The sequence below is a fragment of the Garra rufa genome, chromosome 22 (assembly GCF_049309525.1).
Source record: "Garra rufa chromosome 22, GarRuf1.0, whole genome shotgun sequence".
Lineage (NCBI taxonomy): Eukaryota > Metazoa > Chordata > Actinopteri > Cypriniformes > Cyprinidae > Garra > Garra rufa.
In genome coordinates this window covers 4683559-4700095 of record NC_133382.1, presented here as the reverse complement: position 1 = coordinate 4700095, position 16537 = coordinate 4683559, and the positions used below count along the sequence as shown (strand labels likewise).

The 16537-nt window shown below is 32.0% G+C and overlaps 1 protein-coding gene across 1 annotated transcript in view; it reads right to left on the bottom strand.

The window, feature by feature from the left end:
* The window catches only part of LOC141298312 (uncharacterized), an 86910-nt gene that overhangs the window by 14036 nt on the left and 56337 nt on the right, over window positions 1–16537 (bottom strand). The window contains exons 33-40 of the mRNA XM_073828816.1: window positions 16076–16218; window positions 11885–12069; window positions 8639–8904; window positions 5185–5404; window positions 4917–5094; window positions 2891–3017; window positions 2728–2808; window positions 2459–2638 (exon numbers count right to left, since the gene is read on the bottom strand). Of these exons, the coding sequence (XP_073684917.1) occupies window positions 2459–2638; window positions 2728–2808; window positions 2891–3017; window positions 4917–5094; window positions 5185–5404; window positions 8639–8904; window positions 11885–12069; window positions 16076–16218 (1380 nt within the window). The remainder of the gene's footprint in view (window positions 1–2458; window positions 2639–2727; window positions 2809–2890; window positions 3018–4916; window positions 5095–5184; window positions 5405–8638; window positions 8905–11884; window positions 12070–16075; window positions 16219–16537) is intronic.

Here is a 16537-nt window from a genome sequence, read left to right as displayed (position 1 = left end):
ACTTTATTCTCGACACATTTCGACTTCTTTATTCTCGACACATTTCGACGACTTCATTCTCGAAACATTTCGACTTCTTTATTCTCGAAACATTTCGACTTCTTTATTCTCGAAACATTTCGACTTCTTTATTCTCGACACATTTCGACTTCTTTATTCTCGAAACATTTCGACTTCTTTATTCTCGACACATTTCGACTTCTTTATTCTCGACACATTTCGACGACTTTATTCTCGACACATTTCGACTTCTTTATTCTCGACACATTTCGACTTCTTTATTCTCGACACATTTCGACTTCTTTATTCTCGACACATTTCGACTTCTTTATTCTCGACACATTTCGACTTCTTTATTCTCGACACATTTCGACTTCTTTATTCTCGACACATTTCGACTTCTTTATTCTCGACACATTTCGACTTCTTTATTCTCGACACATTTCGACTTCTTTATTCTCGACACATTTCGACTTCTTTATTCTCGACACATTTCGACTTCTTTATTCTCGACACATTTCGACTTCTTTATTCTCGACACATTTCGACTTCTTTATTCTCGACACATTTCGACTTCTTTATTCTCGACACATTTCGACTTCTTTATTCTCGACACATTTCGACTTCTTTATTCTCGACACATTTCGACTTCTTTATTCTCGACACATTTCGACTTCTTTATTCTCGACACATTTCGACTTCTTTATTCTCGACACATTTCGACTTCTTTATTCTCGACACATTTCGACTTCTTTATTCTCGACACATTTCGACTTCTTCATTCTCGACACATTTCGACGACTTTATTCTCGACACATTTCGACTTCTTTATTCTCGACACATTTCGACTTCTTTATTCTCGACACATTTCGACTTCTTTATTCTCGACACATTTCGACTTCTTTATTCTCGACACATTTCGACTTCTTTATTCTCGACACATTTCGACTTCTTTATTCTCGACACATTTCGACTTCTTTATTCTCGACACATTTCGACTTCTTTATTCTCGACACATTTCGACTTCTTTATTCTCGACACATTTCGACTTCTTTATTCTCGACACATTTCGACTTCTTTATTCTCGACACATTTCGACTTCTTTATTCTCGACACATTTCGACTTCTTTATTCTCGACACATTTCGACTTCTTTATTCTCGACACATTTCGACTTCTTTATTCTCGAAACATTTCGACTTCTTTATTCTCGAAACATTTCGACTTCTTTATTCTCGACACATTTCGACTTCTTTATTCTCGAAACATTTCGACGACTTTATTCTCGACACATTTCGACGACTTTATTCTCGAAACATTTCGACGACTTCATTCTCGACACATTTCGACGACTTCATTCTCGACACATTTCGACGACTTTATTCTCGAAACATTTCGACGACTTTATTCTCGAAACATTTCGACGACTTTATTCTCGAAACATTTCGACTTCTTTATTCTCGACACATTTGACGACTTTATTCTCGAAACTTTTCGACTTAACTCTCAACATTTCGACCTACAATTAAAACAGAAAACATTTTTTTCTGTATTTTTTATTAAAATAAACAGCCTTAATGAGAAGAAAAACCTCCTTTAAAAAGCATTAAAAACCTTACAAATCCCACACTTCGCAGCAGTGTATATATCTGCTTTTTTCTCACAATTTAAGTGTTTACTATCACTTTTTTTTATCAATTTAACACATCTTTGCTGAATAAATATATTATTTCTTCAAAAAAATAAAAAACTGACTGATATTGTTACAAAAGATTTGTATTTTGAATAAATGCTGTTCTTTTTTCAATCAAAGAATCCTGAAAAATAAAATGTATCATGGTTTCCATAAACAGCAACTATCTTCAACTGATAATAATCAGAAATGTTTCTCGAGCAGCAAATCAGCATATTAGAACAATTTCTGAATGATCAAGTGACACTGAAGATAGGAGTAGTGATGCTAAAAAATCAGCTTTGATCACAGGAATAAATTAGATTTGACAATATATTCACATAAAAACAGCTATTTTAAACTGTAATCATATTTCAGAATTTTTTTCTGTATTTTTAATTAAATAAATGCAGCCTTAATGACCATGAGAAACCTCTCTAAAAAAATCAGTAAAAATCTTATTGATCCCTAACTTTTGTAGAGCAGTGTATATTTATTGGTTGACCACTAATTACTAGTTTCGCTTGTAGTGTCTTTTCTCAAAAATGGTTTTGTAAAATAGTACATAACATAATAATATTAATATATAGATTTTTCTGAAGTATCAGCAAATATTGCATCTCCGGCTAACCGAAGTAATTAAATATCCAAATTATGCCACTAATTTTTTCAATAAATATGTTGATTCAAGTTTGTTTATTTAAGCCCAGGCATTTAACTGTATATTTTAATAAAAAATACTATTACAACTCAAGAATCATGGTAAAGGCATTGCACACACGTTTACCTTCATGCCTGGATTTGTTGCCTGTTTTTTTGGCTGCGGACGGCAGGTTGAGCAGATAAACCGAATCGTGCGAATTGAAGATCTTCTCCAGGTTTGGATTGTCTGAGATCATGGGTTTACGATCCAAAGTTACCCAACCGCTAGTCTTGGTGGGAAACACCTTTTTATCAGACACCATTTCTGTTAAGACCATAAAGAAAAGATCAAATGAGAAATCTGCAGATATGACCAGCTCAATAAACACACACAAACGGTTAAGCTGATCTCACTTTTCAGAGAGTCACAGTAGTTTTGGATGAGCTGAGTGTCCTGATCCTGATCTCCATGAACATGGGTCTTACATATATCAGCTTTAGGAGAGACAGAAGCACATCAGAAGACATCCAAACACCAGTTCATGGATGATTAAGCTGGACATCATTTGGTTTTTACCTAGTTTGGCGAAGATGACAGAGACGTCTTGGACAACATCTCCAGTTGCACGAGGAGACGACTCGCAAACAGCCTCCAGGAGAGACACGTACTGCTTCATAGAGGGACTGAGCTGCATATTCAGAGACTGCAATGATCATAAAGGTTCATTAGAATTTAATTATTTCAGAATTTGCCATATAAAATGGTACTTGATTTGTACCACATAAATTATCATCTGAAATGAGTAGGGACAAATGAAAGCCTGTGTTCTTCATTTTATTTTGTCTGGTTTAATTGTGCTTTAATTGTTTCATTAAATCTTAATAATCAAAGACCACGTCTAATCAAATCAATTGAATTATATATTTCATTTTTTATTTATTTGTGTTTACCTGTTTTTTGTTTAAATGTGTGTTTAATTTTTTCAGAAATTCTGTGTTGCTGTTTTTTTTTTTATTTATCTGGATACTGTTTTAATGATTTAATTAAATCTTAATAATAAAAAACAAGTCTAACCAATTAAATAAACGGAATTAAAAAAACAACAACAATAACAGTAAACCTAATACACCTTTGATTTTTTCAGAAATTCTGTTGTTTGTTTACATTTTTCTGGATTCTGTTTTAATGGTTTAATGAAATCTTCATTTAAAAAAGGAAGTCTAATTAATTAAATTAACAGAATTAAATAATAATAATAACAGTACCCTAATAAACAAGTTTTTTTTTTCAGAAATGATGTTGTTTGTTTACATTTTTGTTTTTGTTTTGATGGTTTAATTGAATCTTAATAAAAAAGCATATCTAACCAATTAAATCAACTAAATTAAAAAACAACAACAACAGTAAACCTAATACAACACATATTTTATTTTTTCAGAAATTCTGTATTGTTTGTTTACATTTTTTTCTGGATTGTGTTTTAATGGTTTAATAAAATCTTAATTTAAAAAAGGAAGTCTAATCAAACTAAATCAACTCAATAAAAAAAAAAATCAATAACAGTACCCTAATACACTTATTTTATTTTTTCAGAAATTCAGTTTGTTTAATTTTTAAATCTTAATTTAAAAAAAGAGGTCAAATCAATTAAATCAACTGAAAAAACAAACAAACAAAAAAAACAATAACAATTCCCTTATACACTTTTTGTTTGTAAAATTTTTCTGGATTCTGTATTAATGGTTTAATAAAATCTTAATTTAAGGAAGTTTAATCAATTAAATCAATAAAAAAAAATAACAAAAACAGTACCCTATTAAACACATTGGGTTTTTTTTTTTAAGAAACTACATCAACTGAGAAAAAATAAATAAATAAATAACGGTACGTTTTAATTTTTCAGAAACTTTGTGTTTGTTTTAATTTTTCTGGAATCTGTTTTAATGGTTTACTAAAATCTTAATTTTAAAAAGGGAGTCTAATCAATTAAATCAATTGAAAAAAATAGTACACTATTAAACACATTGTTTTTAAGAAATTCTGTGTTTTAGGAGACATTCTGTGTCTGTTTTAATTTTTCTTAATTCTGTTTTATGATTTAATACAATTTTATTATCAAAAATTGTGTTAATTAAATGTATTAACCTTAACAACTGATCAACAATTAACAATTGATCTTTCAGAATGTAAGCAAATAAAATCTGAACAATTAAATTTTTTGGCAAATAAATAGAGGTTTACCATAAAAACTAGGGTAAAACTTGTGTGATATTCCTTTAAAATAATATTAATGCAATTTAAGATATTTTAATAATTAATAATAAATTATTATTGTTACTACTGCTTTAATAAAGTGCATTCTAGTGTCCAATAGCTATATATATATATACCCTTTAAAAAAACAATAATAATCTTTAATAACAATAATTTAAATGTAATCTTTTGCAAATCTCAAAATGAATATCCATTTACATTATAATGCTGTGATATCTACATTTACAACTGTAGTTTTATTATTTTATTTTGAAATGAAATGAAACATGAATATAATTTCTGGTTCATCAGTATCGGCCAGATTTTAATGATAAAACTTAAAACAGACCTTGAAAAAGCTCTTCATATCCTGCAAATTAGTATAAAACGGTGCCAGGACTTTGGGCTCCTGTATGCCGCTGTCAGCCCGTCGAATCAGCTCTTTGTATCTGTGAAACATGCCTGTCGGATCAGACCAGCAAACCTCCTTAAGATGATAGAAACGCCCAGAGCACCAGTTATCATTCCTGCACAAGAACAAACCAGCACAGCTGTAAATGCATAGTAGTTTTGAAAGTTAAATCACACATCAATATGTGAAATACAGTATATCTGACCTGTCATACTCGATGAAGACAGCAGGTGCGTACTGAAACAGATCTCTGAGCTGGACACTAGTGCACTCAGCAGACAGGTATCGATACACTGTATGGATGTGATCTACAGTAGTGGTGAAATCTGCTCCTTCAGGCTCCTCAGACGGATTATCAGATACTTTAATGCACCAACGCTTCAGATAGTCAATCATCTCCTCCACACGCACAGTGTGTTTCATTCCTGCATCAAAGTACAGTAAATACAGTAAAAATAGTGAAATATTATTGCAATTTAAAATAATTGTTTTCTATGTGAATATGTTGTAAAATGTAATTTATTCCTGTGATCAAAGATGAATTTTCAGCAACATTACTCCAGTCTTCAGCGTCACATGATTCTTCAGAAATCATTCTAATATGCTGATTTGAAGCTCAAGAAACATTTCTGATTGTCATCAACGTTGAAAACAATTGTGCTGCTTCATATTTTGGTGGAAACCGTTATACATTTTATTTTTCAGCATTCACGGATGAATAGAAAGTTCAAAAGAACAGCATTTATTTGAAATGGAAATCTTTTGTAACTATATAAATGTCTTTACTGTTGCTTTTGGTCAATTTATTGCATCCTTAATCAATTGAAGTATACATTTTTTTTAATTTACATTTATGTATACTTTAATATTTATATTTTAATAATTATTTCTGACCCCAATCTTTAGAAAAGTAGTGTATGCTCCAAAAATGAGTGCAAAATTAAAGTCAACATCAATTTTTTTCCCTTTTTTGTGCATTAGTCGCACATGTAACACCATGAATGCATTAAGAAAATTAAAAGCAGGGTTCATACAGAAACTGCAAAATGAAATTTCAAGTACTACTTTGTTTTCAAGGACTAAAATCAGAGATCTCACTTATCAAACAATATCATTATTATCTTTCTATTTTTAATAAATAAACTAATACGTGCAGCACATGCAAAGCATGCAATTACTGTGGCGATCTAAAATAATTGTTTTCTATGTGAGTATATTGTAAAATGTGATTTATTCCTGTGATCAAAGCTGAATTTTAAGCAACATTACTCCAGTCTTTAGTGTCACATGATTCTTCAGAAATCATTCTAATATGTTGATTTGATGCTCAAGAAACATTTCTGATTATTATCAGTGTTGAAAACAGTTCTGCTGCTTCATATTTTTTGGAAACATTTTTTTTTTTTTTTTTTTGATTCTTTGATGAATAATAACAGCATTTATTCGGAATATAACTTTTTTGTAACATTACAAATGTCTTTACTGTCACTTTTGAGCAGTTTAATGTGTTCCTGGCTAATTAAAGTATTATTTTCTTTATTTAAATGTATGCATACTTTTATTTTAATAATTACAAAAAAGTCTTTACAAAAAAGTAGTGTATGTTTAAAAAAAAAAAATAGGGCAAAATTAAAGTTAACAGACAAATGTTTCTATTTTTTGTGCATTAATTAACTGCACATGTAACACCATGAATGCATTAAGTATGCTAAAGTACTTGCATTACTTAAGTATGCCTAAGTATGTATTAAAAAAATAAAAGGGTTTATTTTGAGTCCATACTGACTAGAAATCAATACTGTCTTAACAAGTGTAATACTGAAGTTATAAGCTATTAAGATCACATACTGATCAGCAATTATTAGAGGCCAAGCACCGAAGGTATTGAAACAGTTGACGTTCTTATTATTCTTGTTTCGTTTCTGCTCGAGTCTATGGCAGCCCATAGAACCACTTACTGGAAAGTTGTGAAATTTGGCACACTGATAGAAGACAGTCTCAACATTAACCACAGCAAACTTGGAGTCTCTAACTCAAACTCTCTAGCGCCACCACTTGTCCACCACCAAAATGTCACAAAAATCGTGTGGCTTAGTTTTTTTCTATTTTTAATTGTTCGAAAAACTTCTTTTTCAAACTCATCCTAGACGGTTTGTTTGATTTTCGCCAAAATTGGCTCAGATCATCTTCAGAATATGCTGGCAAAAAGTTATGGAATTCCAGCTGATTAGTCAAACCGTTCTCGAATAATGGTTGAACGAATTCTACTAAAACCACGCAAAAATGGATGTGCGTCTATATCTCCGCAACGGTTTGGTGTATTAAGACCAAACTTGGTTTGTGGTATAACAAGCATGACCTGAGGCTACTTGCAGTGTATTGGTGCAGTGCCACCTAGTGGTCAGGAGATACAAAAAATTGCTAATTTTGCTAATAACTTCTCAATGGTTTGGCCAAAAATCTCGAAACTGGTCTCATTAGATTCGGAGGAGCATCTTGTGGCCAAAAGTTATAAAGAAATTTTAAAAAATTGCTAATAACTAATAACTTGTAATGAAAGTTATTCCTCAGGTCATGCCAAGAACATTGATACTAATTATGCCAAAATTGGCCAAAATTCCTGTCCACCATTTTGATTATTGTTAAAAAAAACAACTTTTTCGAACTCCTCCTAGACCATTGGTCCAATTTTCACCAAATTTGACTCGGATTATCTTCAGACCATGCTGACAAAATGTTATGGATTTTGTGTCAATATTCAAAACCGTTTTCATTTAACGCATCAACGAATTTGCTGGAAAGATGCATCAACTGCATCTGAAGCTGTAGTTCTGCAAAGCTTTGACATATTTGCACCAAATTTTTTTATGTGTCATTGTCACCTCTCACTGACCACACCACATCAATTTGGTAACAGTGCCACCTATTGGTCAAGAGTAATAAACCATTCATTAACCATAAATTATGAACATTTCCAAAAATGCTAATAACTGTTGATTGCATTAGCCTATTGTAATGAAACTGGTCTCAAAACATTCCTTGGGTCATGCGACAACATGGATACCTATTATACCAAAGTTGGCCGAACTTCCTGTCCGCCATATTGATTTATGTTGAAAATCTACTTTTTCAAACTTGTCCTAGACCGTTCGTCCAATTTTCACCAAAATCGAGTCAGATCATCTCCAGACTGTGCTGACTAAAAGTTATGGATTTCATGTTGATAGATGAAACCATTTTCATACAGCACCGCTAGAAATTTTAGGCTAAATGCCAAAATGACTCTGAGGCTTAATCTCTGCAAAGCTTTGACATAATTACACCAAACTTTGTGTGTGCCTTTGTCACCTCACACTAAACACACCACATTGATTTGATAACAATGCAAACTGTTGGTCAAAAGTGATAAGCCAATAAATCATATTACTAGGAGTTCTACATTATTATTTTTTTCATTTTGACCAAAATCATCTTAAAATGGCTTCCTTTACTCATTGGTGAAGTTGGTCTGGTGTTCCATGCCATGCTTAGCTCCTCATTTTGCCTCTGGTGTGCTTGGCCACGTAATTGCTGCTTGCAGCTATATTTACTGTTTGAACTCAGCTCAGTCTCATAACACAGGTTTTTTTTTTTTAATTCTGAAGAGCACTTATGTGTACCTATTGCTCTGGTGAATTCACTGGGGACCTGAGCGCCGTAAGCGTAATCGACGTGGGAGCCGAGGAGCTGGTGCACCTCCGTAGAGAAGATGTAGACCGATTTAGGTTGTAGGTAGGAAACAGGCTGGTTCTCGTCCCACGGCGGCCTGCGTGTGGGAACCCAGGACAGCTGCGTGAGGAGATGGTAGAAGGAGGATCTGGCCTCCCTTACGGACCGGCCCTGACTGTCGTAGACCTGAACTCGGAGGTACTGCGAGTATTTCTCTCTGTAACAACAATAAATAAGAGATTGTCAAGGTGGACAAACATTTCATGCAAAGGGCCAAAAATCAAGGGGCCAAAGTAAATTTATACAACTTGTTTTATTAAAATAAATAAATAAAAGCAAAATTTTCTGAAATGTTTAATTTATTTTCAGTCAAATTTCAATGTAAAAACAAACCAAAAAATTAACATCTTTCAATTGCTTTTTCTTTACTGGTTACAAGCACAAAAAAAAAAAAAAAAAAATTGTTGTTATTTACAAATGAATAAAGTTTAAGACTGGTTGGTTTTAATAAATTGATCAGGAAAGATTCACAATTATGAATTAGTTATTCATTTTAATTAATTAGTAGCTAATTCCATCAGAACTCAGAACATGTTAAAGTATGTTCAACTATCAGTTTGAAATCAATATGATCAACTTTTTGCTTTTTACAAAGAAAAATTGGATTCAAAATAGATAAAATCTTGTAAATCACACCTAAAATATTGTTAAATTGTAATTGTCATTGATTTACCTCTAAAAACTTTTTAATAAAATAAAAAAATATATTTTACAAGGAAAATGTAAGCAAAATTTGAATAGGTCAGTATAACCCTTGGATTCAAAATAGATCAAATCTCATAAATCACACCTGAAATATTGTTAAAATTGTATTTGTCAGTGATTTACCTCTATAAACATTACAATAAAATAGAAATAAATATATTTTACAAGAACAAAATCTTAATAGGTCAATATAACCCTTCCTATTAAATTATATATTACAGTGTTTCAGTTCTTCAATTTGGGGAGAAGACAAATATTCCAAATGTAGAAATAAATAAAAAATGAAGATGTGCTTCAAATGCATGATTTTCCTGTCCTATAATAGTGGGCCAAACTTTAGGTAATGGTTGGGGCATCTCTGGTCTAAATGCATTAAATTCATAAACTCAAATAAAATCATAAAACCTCAAATGGGATGTCAAAGTCAAAGTATCTGCCAAATTCATAAATGCAAACAACAATGAGTGGTCCAGCTCACTGTTTGTTACAAGCAGCACATTTGCTCTAAGGCTGGCTGAAGCTGAGCGGGTGGACGTGATTTTGCTTATTAATGTAACTGGAGCATAAAGCGGGGCGACGTGAGACAGTTCAGGCGAGGCCAGCAGACAGAGGACAGTAAGATGAGTCACACGCTGCAGCAGTTCAACCCCAGCAGCGCTATATTCAAATACATGACATTTCAAGAGTTCATATGAATAACCAATGCTATACGTCTCCATGAGAGCATTATAAAACCAAACCACCAAGAATAGATTAATGCATGTTTCCCAAATAGCATCTGACGTGGTTTTACAGTCATGCAAGCCTATGCCAGCCCAAACAGAGCACAATATTTCAGTGACCTGCATTCCAGACTAATATCCATTTCCTACATGCATCTGGAGAGTCTAAATAATCTGGACTAGAGAGCTGTTAGCGGTAACTGTGGCAGATCGAGCGTAAGCAGAGTGGATTTCTCCACAAGCAGCTGTAAATCATGAAGGATTAAGGCATTACGTCGGAGTTTAGAAGTTCAGCTGCTTGGTGTTTCCCGCTATAGTGACATGGGAGTGAAGCGCAATCCAAACAAATGCATTTTGGAAGCATTTACTCCATTGCTATTCTTCATTATTCAACCGTTTTTACCCGAGTTGTGAGCTTACCATCTAAATTAAATGAAAAGTTGCAAACAAGTCTAATAGGCAAAAACAATCATAAAGCACGAACAGTAGAGTCTAATTCATTAACAAAACGGCAGAAAAAATTCTACACTTATTCAAAATTAAAATTTCTTTGTTTAAATATTATTTTTTTTAATTAAACATTGCATTTAGCAGTATTACTACACTATTTGTATTGGAAAACAGCAAAGATAGTTAAATTAAAATGTTAATTAAAACAGGAAATACACTACGGTTTTTAACCAGTAAGATTTTTAAGATGTTTCTCTTCTACTCAGCAAGCCTGCATTTTTTTAAATTCAAAGTACAGCAAAAACAGTCAAATTTTGAAATATTTTTACTATTTAAAATAACTGCTTTCTATTTGAATATATTTTAAAATGTTATTTATTCCAGTGATCAAAGCTGATTTTTTAGCATCATTAAAAAAAAATGCATTACAAAAACATTTATTATTTATTATTATTATTATTATTATTATTATTATTATTATTATGCTGAAAACAGCAGAATTTAGAATTAGAAGTAGATTTTTTCAGGTTTCTTTAATGAATAAAACTGTCAGAGAAACAGCATAAATCTGAAATTAAAATCTTTGTAACATTATAGAAGTCTTTATCATCACTTTTGATCAATTTGAAGCATTCTTGCTAAATATAAGTATTATTTTTTATAATTTCTCCCCACCCCAAAAAATAAATAAATTAATTAATTAATTACACTGACTCCAAGCTTTTGAATGGTACAGCGTATAATGTTACAAAAGATTTTTATTTCAGATAAATGCTGATCTTTGGATCTTTCTATTCAAAGAATCCTGAAAAAAATGTACTTGACTCAATAATGATAATAAAAATGTTTCTTGAGCAGCATTTAAGAAAGATTTCTGAAGGATCATGTGACACTAAAGAGTGGAGTAATGATGCTGAAAATTCAGCTTTAATCACATGAATAAATTACATTTTAAAATATATTCAAATAGAAAGCAGTTGTTTTAAATAGTAAAAATATTTCACAATATTACTGTATTTTGTTTTAAATAAATGCAAGCTTGATGAGCAAAAGAGACTTCTTTAAAACACATCAAAAATCTTACTGTTCAAAAACTTTTGACTGGTAGTGTATATACTTTATATAAAATTATTAATGCTAAAAAACTTTCAAGTATGTGTATGTGTGTATGTATGTGTGTTTGTATATGTGAACGAAAGAATGAATGCATGCATGCATGAATAGTTTAATATGGAGCTTGTATTAACAGTGTTGATTTACCCTGTGTCCCAGTTCTTGTCTAGAATGCTGATCAGTGCTTGTCTCTGCTGTAGTTTGCTGTGAGCACTCAGATCATCTGCAGTGACCAGCGTCTGAAACTCAGCACACTGCTGATCCTCGATGACATACCGGTCATCCGCAGGCCTGGACCACGGCTTGCTCTCCACGGCCCACAGGCTCGACGCCTGAGACACACACACACACACACAAACTACACTGATTAAAAAGGTTATTCACATCCGTCTGCCAATGACAGTGTCTGGATGAACACTTAATGCAGATTTACTAGCAGACAATGCACCTCTGAACACTGAAAGATGTTTGCAGTACAAATCCATATACAAGACACATAACACACCTTTCTAACACATTTTCTTTACTGGTTACATGCAAAAATACATCTGATTCATAAATGAATAACTTTTATAAGTTGATTGTTTTAATGAATTGTTCAAAAAGATTCTCAAGCTCTGAGTTACTCATCTCAATGAATTAGCTTGAGTTATTGAAAAAACATCTGACTTACTGAAAGCATGTTTATATATTTAGGTAAATGCATTTATGGAAGCCCATTTTCGCCACCGAATAAAAAATAAAAAAGGTAATTGTGACTTTTTATCTCACAACTCGGACTTTTTTTCCTCGCAATTGCTAGTTTACATCTCGCAATTCTGACTTTTTTTTCCTCAGAATTATGAGATAAATCCACAATCGCAAGTTATAAAGTCAGAATTGCGGGATATAAACTCACAATATCGAGAAATAAAGACAGAATTGCGAGTTTGTATCTCACAATTTTGACTTCATAACTAGCAATTGTGACTTTTTATCTCACAATTCTGACAGTTTTTCTCGCAATTACGACTTTTCGTTATTTTCAGAATTGCAAGTTTGTATTATGCAATTCTGAGAAAACTAGAATCTTGAATTATCGATTTTTCTTTTATGCCAAAAATCTGTAGGATATTAAGTAAAGATCATGTTCCATGAAGATATTTTGTAAAATTCCTACTGTAAATACACAAAACATAATTTTTGATTAGTAATATGCATTGCTAAGAACTTCATTTTTGACAACTTTAAAAGCGATTTTCTCAATATTTTGATTTTTTTTTTGCACCCTCAGATTCCAGATTTTCAAATAGGTGCATCTCAGCCAAATATTGTCCTAAACAAACCATACATCAATGGGAAGCTTATTTATTCAACTTTCAGAAGATGTATAAATCTCAATTTCAAAAAATGCACCATTACGACTGGTTTTGTGGTCCAGGGTAACATATTAGTATCATTGCTATACTATTATAATTGAAATTTTGAATTAGAATTGTATTTTTCATTTTAGTTTTAGTTGTTGTTTTCATTTTGATTCGTTTGTCTATGTAGTTTTTAAAAGTTTTGTTATAAGTTTTAATTTTTAAGTTTATTTTTTATAATTATTATAGTTTATCAAGTTAAACTAAACAAACATAAGAAATGTTGTTTGGGCAACTAGCAGAGCTAAAATAAATGTAGTTGTATTTTATTATTATTACAGTTAATGTTTATTTTGTAAAAAGACCTTGCCAATTTTGTGTGCATATTTGAATGCGTTTTTAATTTGGCAATTTATTGTCCTAAACACAAAGATAAGCAAAAATTTTATGCTATACATAGTAATGTCTAAATTCATCTGTAGCTTTTGAAATTATTTTCTTTTAGTTTAAGCATTTTATTTTTAACATATTTTTTAAGTAATGCATTTAAACTTTGTAATTGATATATTAATTGCATTTCAAATTGTAATTGAAAAATATTTTCTCAATTTTATAAATTGTTTTATATGGTGCAGATTTTTAACACTGATTTAAATCTATTTTTAAAAAAAAGAAAAAAAAAATTGAAAAATTCATTTCAATTTAAAAATTAATACATGGGTCAAAGATGAAAAAGGGTTAAGCATAAAAACAATAAGTGTAATACTGCTTTAAATTGTTGTTTTTCCAAAAAAAAATATTAAAAAGTTTTCCGTTTAATGTAATTGCATTTTTGTTTTTGTTCTTCTGAGAAAAAAGTAAATATCAGACGAATTACTTTCACCCCCAAATACCAATTAGTTGTAATTCTACATTTTAAAATTTCCACTATCCTAGGTGTTGCCTATTTGTCACTAAGAATTTTATACTAATTTAAAACACAATCAAATTTAATATGCTCCCTTAGTTTTTTTATATATATATTTTAATATGTACAAGTCAGAATATGCATGTTGTTTCATTCTTACATAAATATTGTCTTACACTGAATGCCAATATAAGATTATTTCAACCAAATTCTAACATTTTATTCTCCAAAAACTTATTTGAAACCTTAAAAGTAGTCACTTTACTTTACTCTATGGACATAAAATCACTTTTGTAAATTTCTTTTGACGTGGGCATCTCATCAGTGTTTATTGTTTCATGATAACATAATGACACATCTGTGTGTTGATGTGTTATTTAAGACTATTAAATCTTAGAGAGGATGTCGAGAGGCCACAAGCGCCACTAAAAGTTGAGTTCATCTTTTATTTTCTCCTTTTTATTACAACCAATTACTGCCAATTTTAGGTCACAAAATGCTCTAGAGAGCAGCTATTGGCTGAAATATGAGCTGCTTCTGATCTCTCTGTTGTACTGCACACATAACAAAAGAGAAGCTGACATGCTTCGTTAGTTTTCCTCATAGTGACACGCATGGGCCACATTGGAGGGGGGGGGCAGCCCCCTTTTAATCAGCTATTAAAATTGTTCAGTTTTGTATGCAATGGCAAAGTGATTATATTTTGTTTCATTTTTTTATAAGTTCATTTATAAAAACGTTTGAAGCATTTTTTGTTTGTTAAATATGTTTTTTGTTCTTTTTTAATGAACCCAGCGGAAAACTGATCATAGTCTGTTTGATAAATTTGCCTTGTCAAATCATCACGCCTAAAATAAAATCTATAGATATAAAACAGTTCAAGTATAAAACAATGTTAGCTTAAACGCTAAAACTTGATAAATGTACGCTAAGTTTGTGCAGAGAGTGGAAGCTAAAGCCGCTTTGCAGGACATGGAGGCGCCAGCACGATCACTTGAATTTTTTCAGTGGAAGCTATTTAAAATTATCCGTGTTATTTGTGTGCACTCAACAAAACGTTACAAACAGTGCTTTTATAAAATAAAGAAAACAAACATAATGTGCTTTCTGCCGTCTCGTTCTTGAACAGGAGCGCTTCACAAAAACGAACCGAAACTCACCGAATACATGCCTTACAGACATGATAATATATCTCTAGAAAGCTTTAAATTCCTACGTAACGAAATAAAACAAATCGAAAACAAAAACATGCATTTCTCTCTAAGGGCGTGTCCAAAAACGAGATTGCGAGTCAGGATCTAGTTTATTAATAAATAATTAAAATATGTCCTTACTCTTTCCCGCCCAACACATTCATTAGGGGCCTCTAACTCAAAATCTCTAGCGCCACCATTTGTACAAAGTTTCACTTTCTTTATGCTAATAACTTTTGAAACGTAAGGCAGAATCAAAATTCTTTTTTTCTCTGAATCCTTGGCTCATGTCCAAAAGTCAAGTTCAAAAATAGTAAGGTTTATTTATTTTTTTCTAGTTTTAATTGTTTGAAAAACATACTTTTTCGAACTCGTCCTAGATGGTTTGTCTGATTTTCACCAAAATTGGCTCAGATCCTCTTTAGACCATGCTGGCAAAAAGTTACGGAATTCAAGTTGATAGGTCAAATCGTTCTCGAATAACGTGCAAACAAATTTTACGAAACGCATGCAAAAATGGATGTGAGGCTATATCTCCGCAATGGTTTGGCGTATTGAGACCAAACTTGGTGTGTGTGATAACAAGCATGACCTGAGGCTACCTGCAGTGTCTCGGCACAGTGCCACCTAGTGGTCAGGAGATATGAAAAACTATCAAAAACTAAGACGTGAAAATTGGCCAGAAGCCCAGCCCTAGGGGTGTAAAAAAAAGTCGGGCTGAAATACAGCGCTCTAATTGACTGCTTTGATGCGCTGCAAAACGGTAGAGCGTTGTTTTAATGCTTACAGCCGAAAAAGATTTTTCGTTTTTTTTCTTGCCCCCCTGACTCAAGAGTCAAATGTCACCCATGGTGCCACACTTCAGTCTGACCGTCAGACACAAACATCTACAAACCAGTTCAGAGATGGTGAAGGTGCGCTTCTCCTTCCTAAAGATGAGCAGGTCTCGCACTCCCAGCGCACTGAAGAACTCTCTCCATCCACTCACATCTCGGTCGGCCCTCAGATAGCAGGCGTCCAGCAGCACCCAGTCCACACCTACCAAAGGAACATAATTGCTTATGAAACAACTCAATTTCATTGCATAACACTCTGTGTGCATGCATATTTCATGCTTTTGTAAGTCCCTACAAAAGACTTCTAGTTCAGTGCTTCATTTGAAGTGCAAATCATTTATTTGGGACAATCACAGACTGAGAACATTATTACAAAATAAAGACAAATGACAACTACTTCTACATATGCTGATATTTTAATAGGTGCACTTTTTAATCAAAATCTACATCTAAATATGCAATGATGAGGAGATTATTTTTAGTAAGTGGAGTTTAAATTATTCTAACATTTAAATATTATA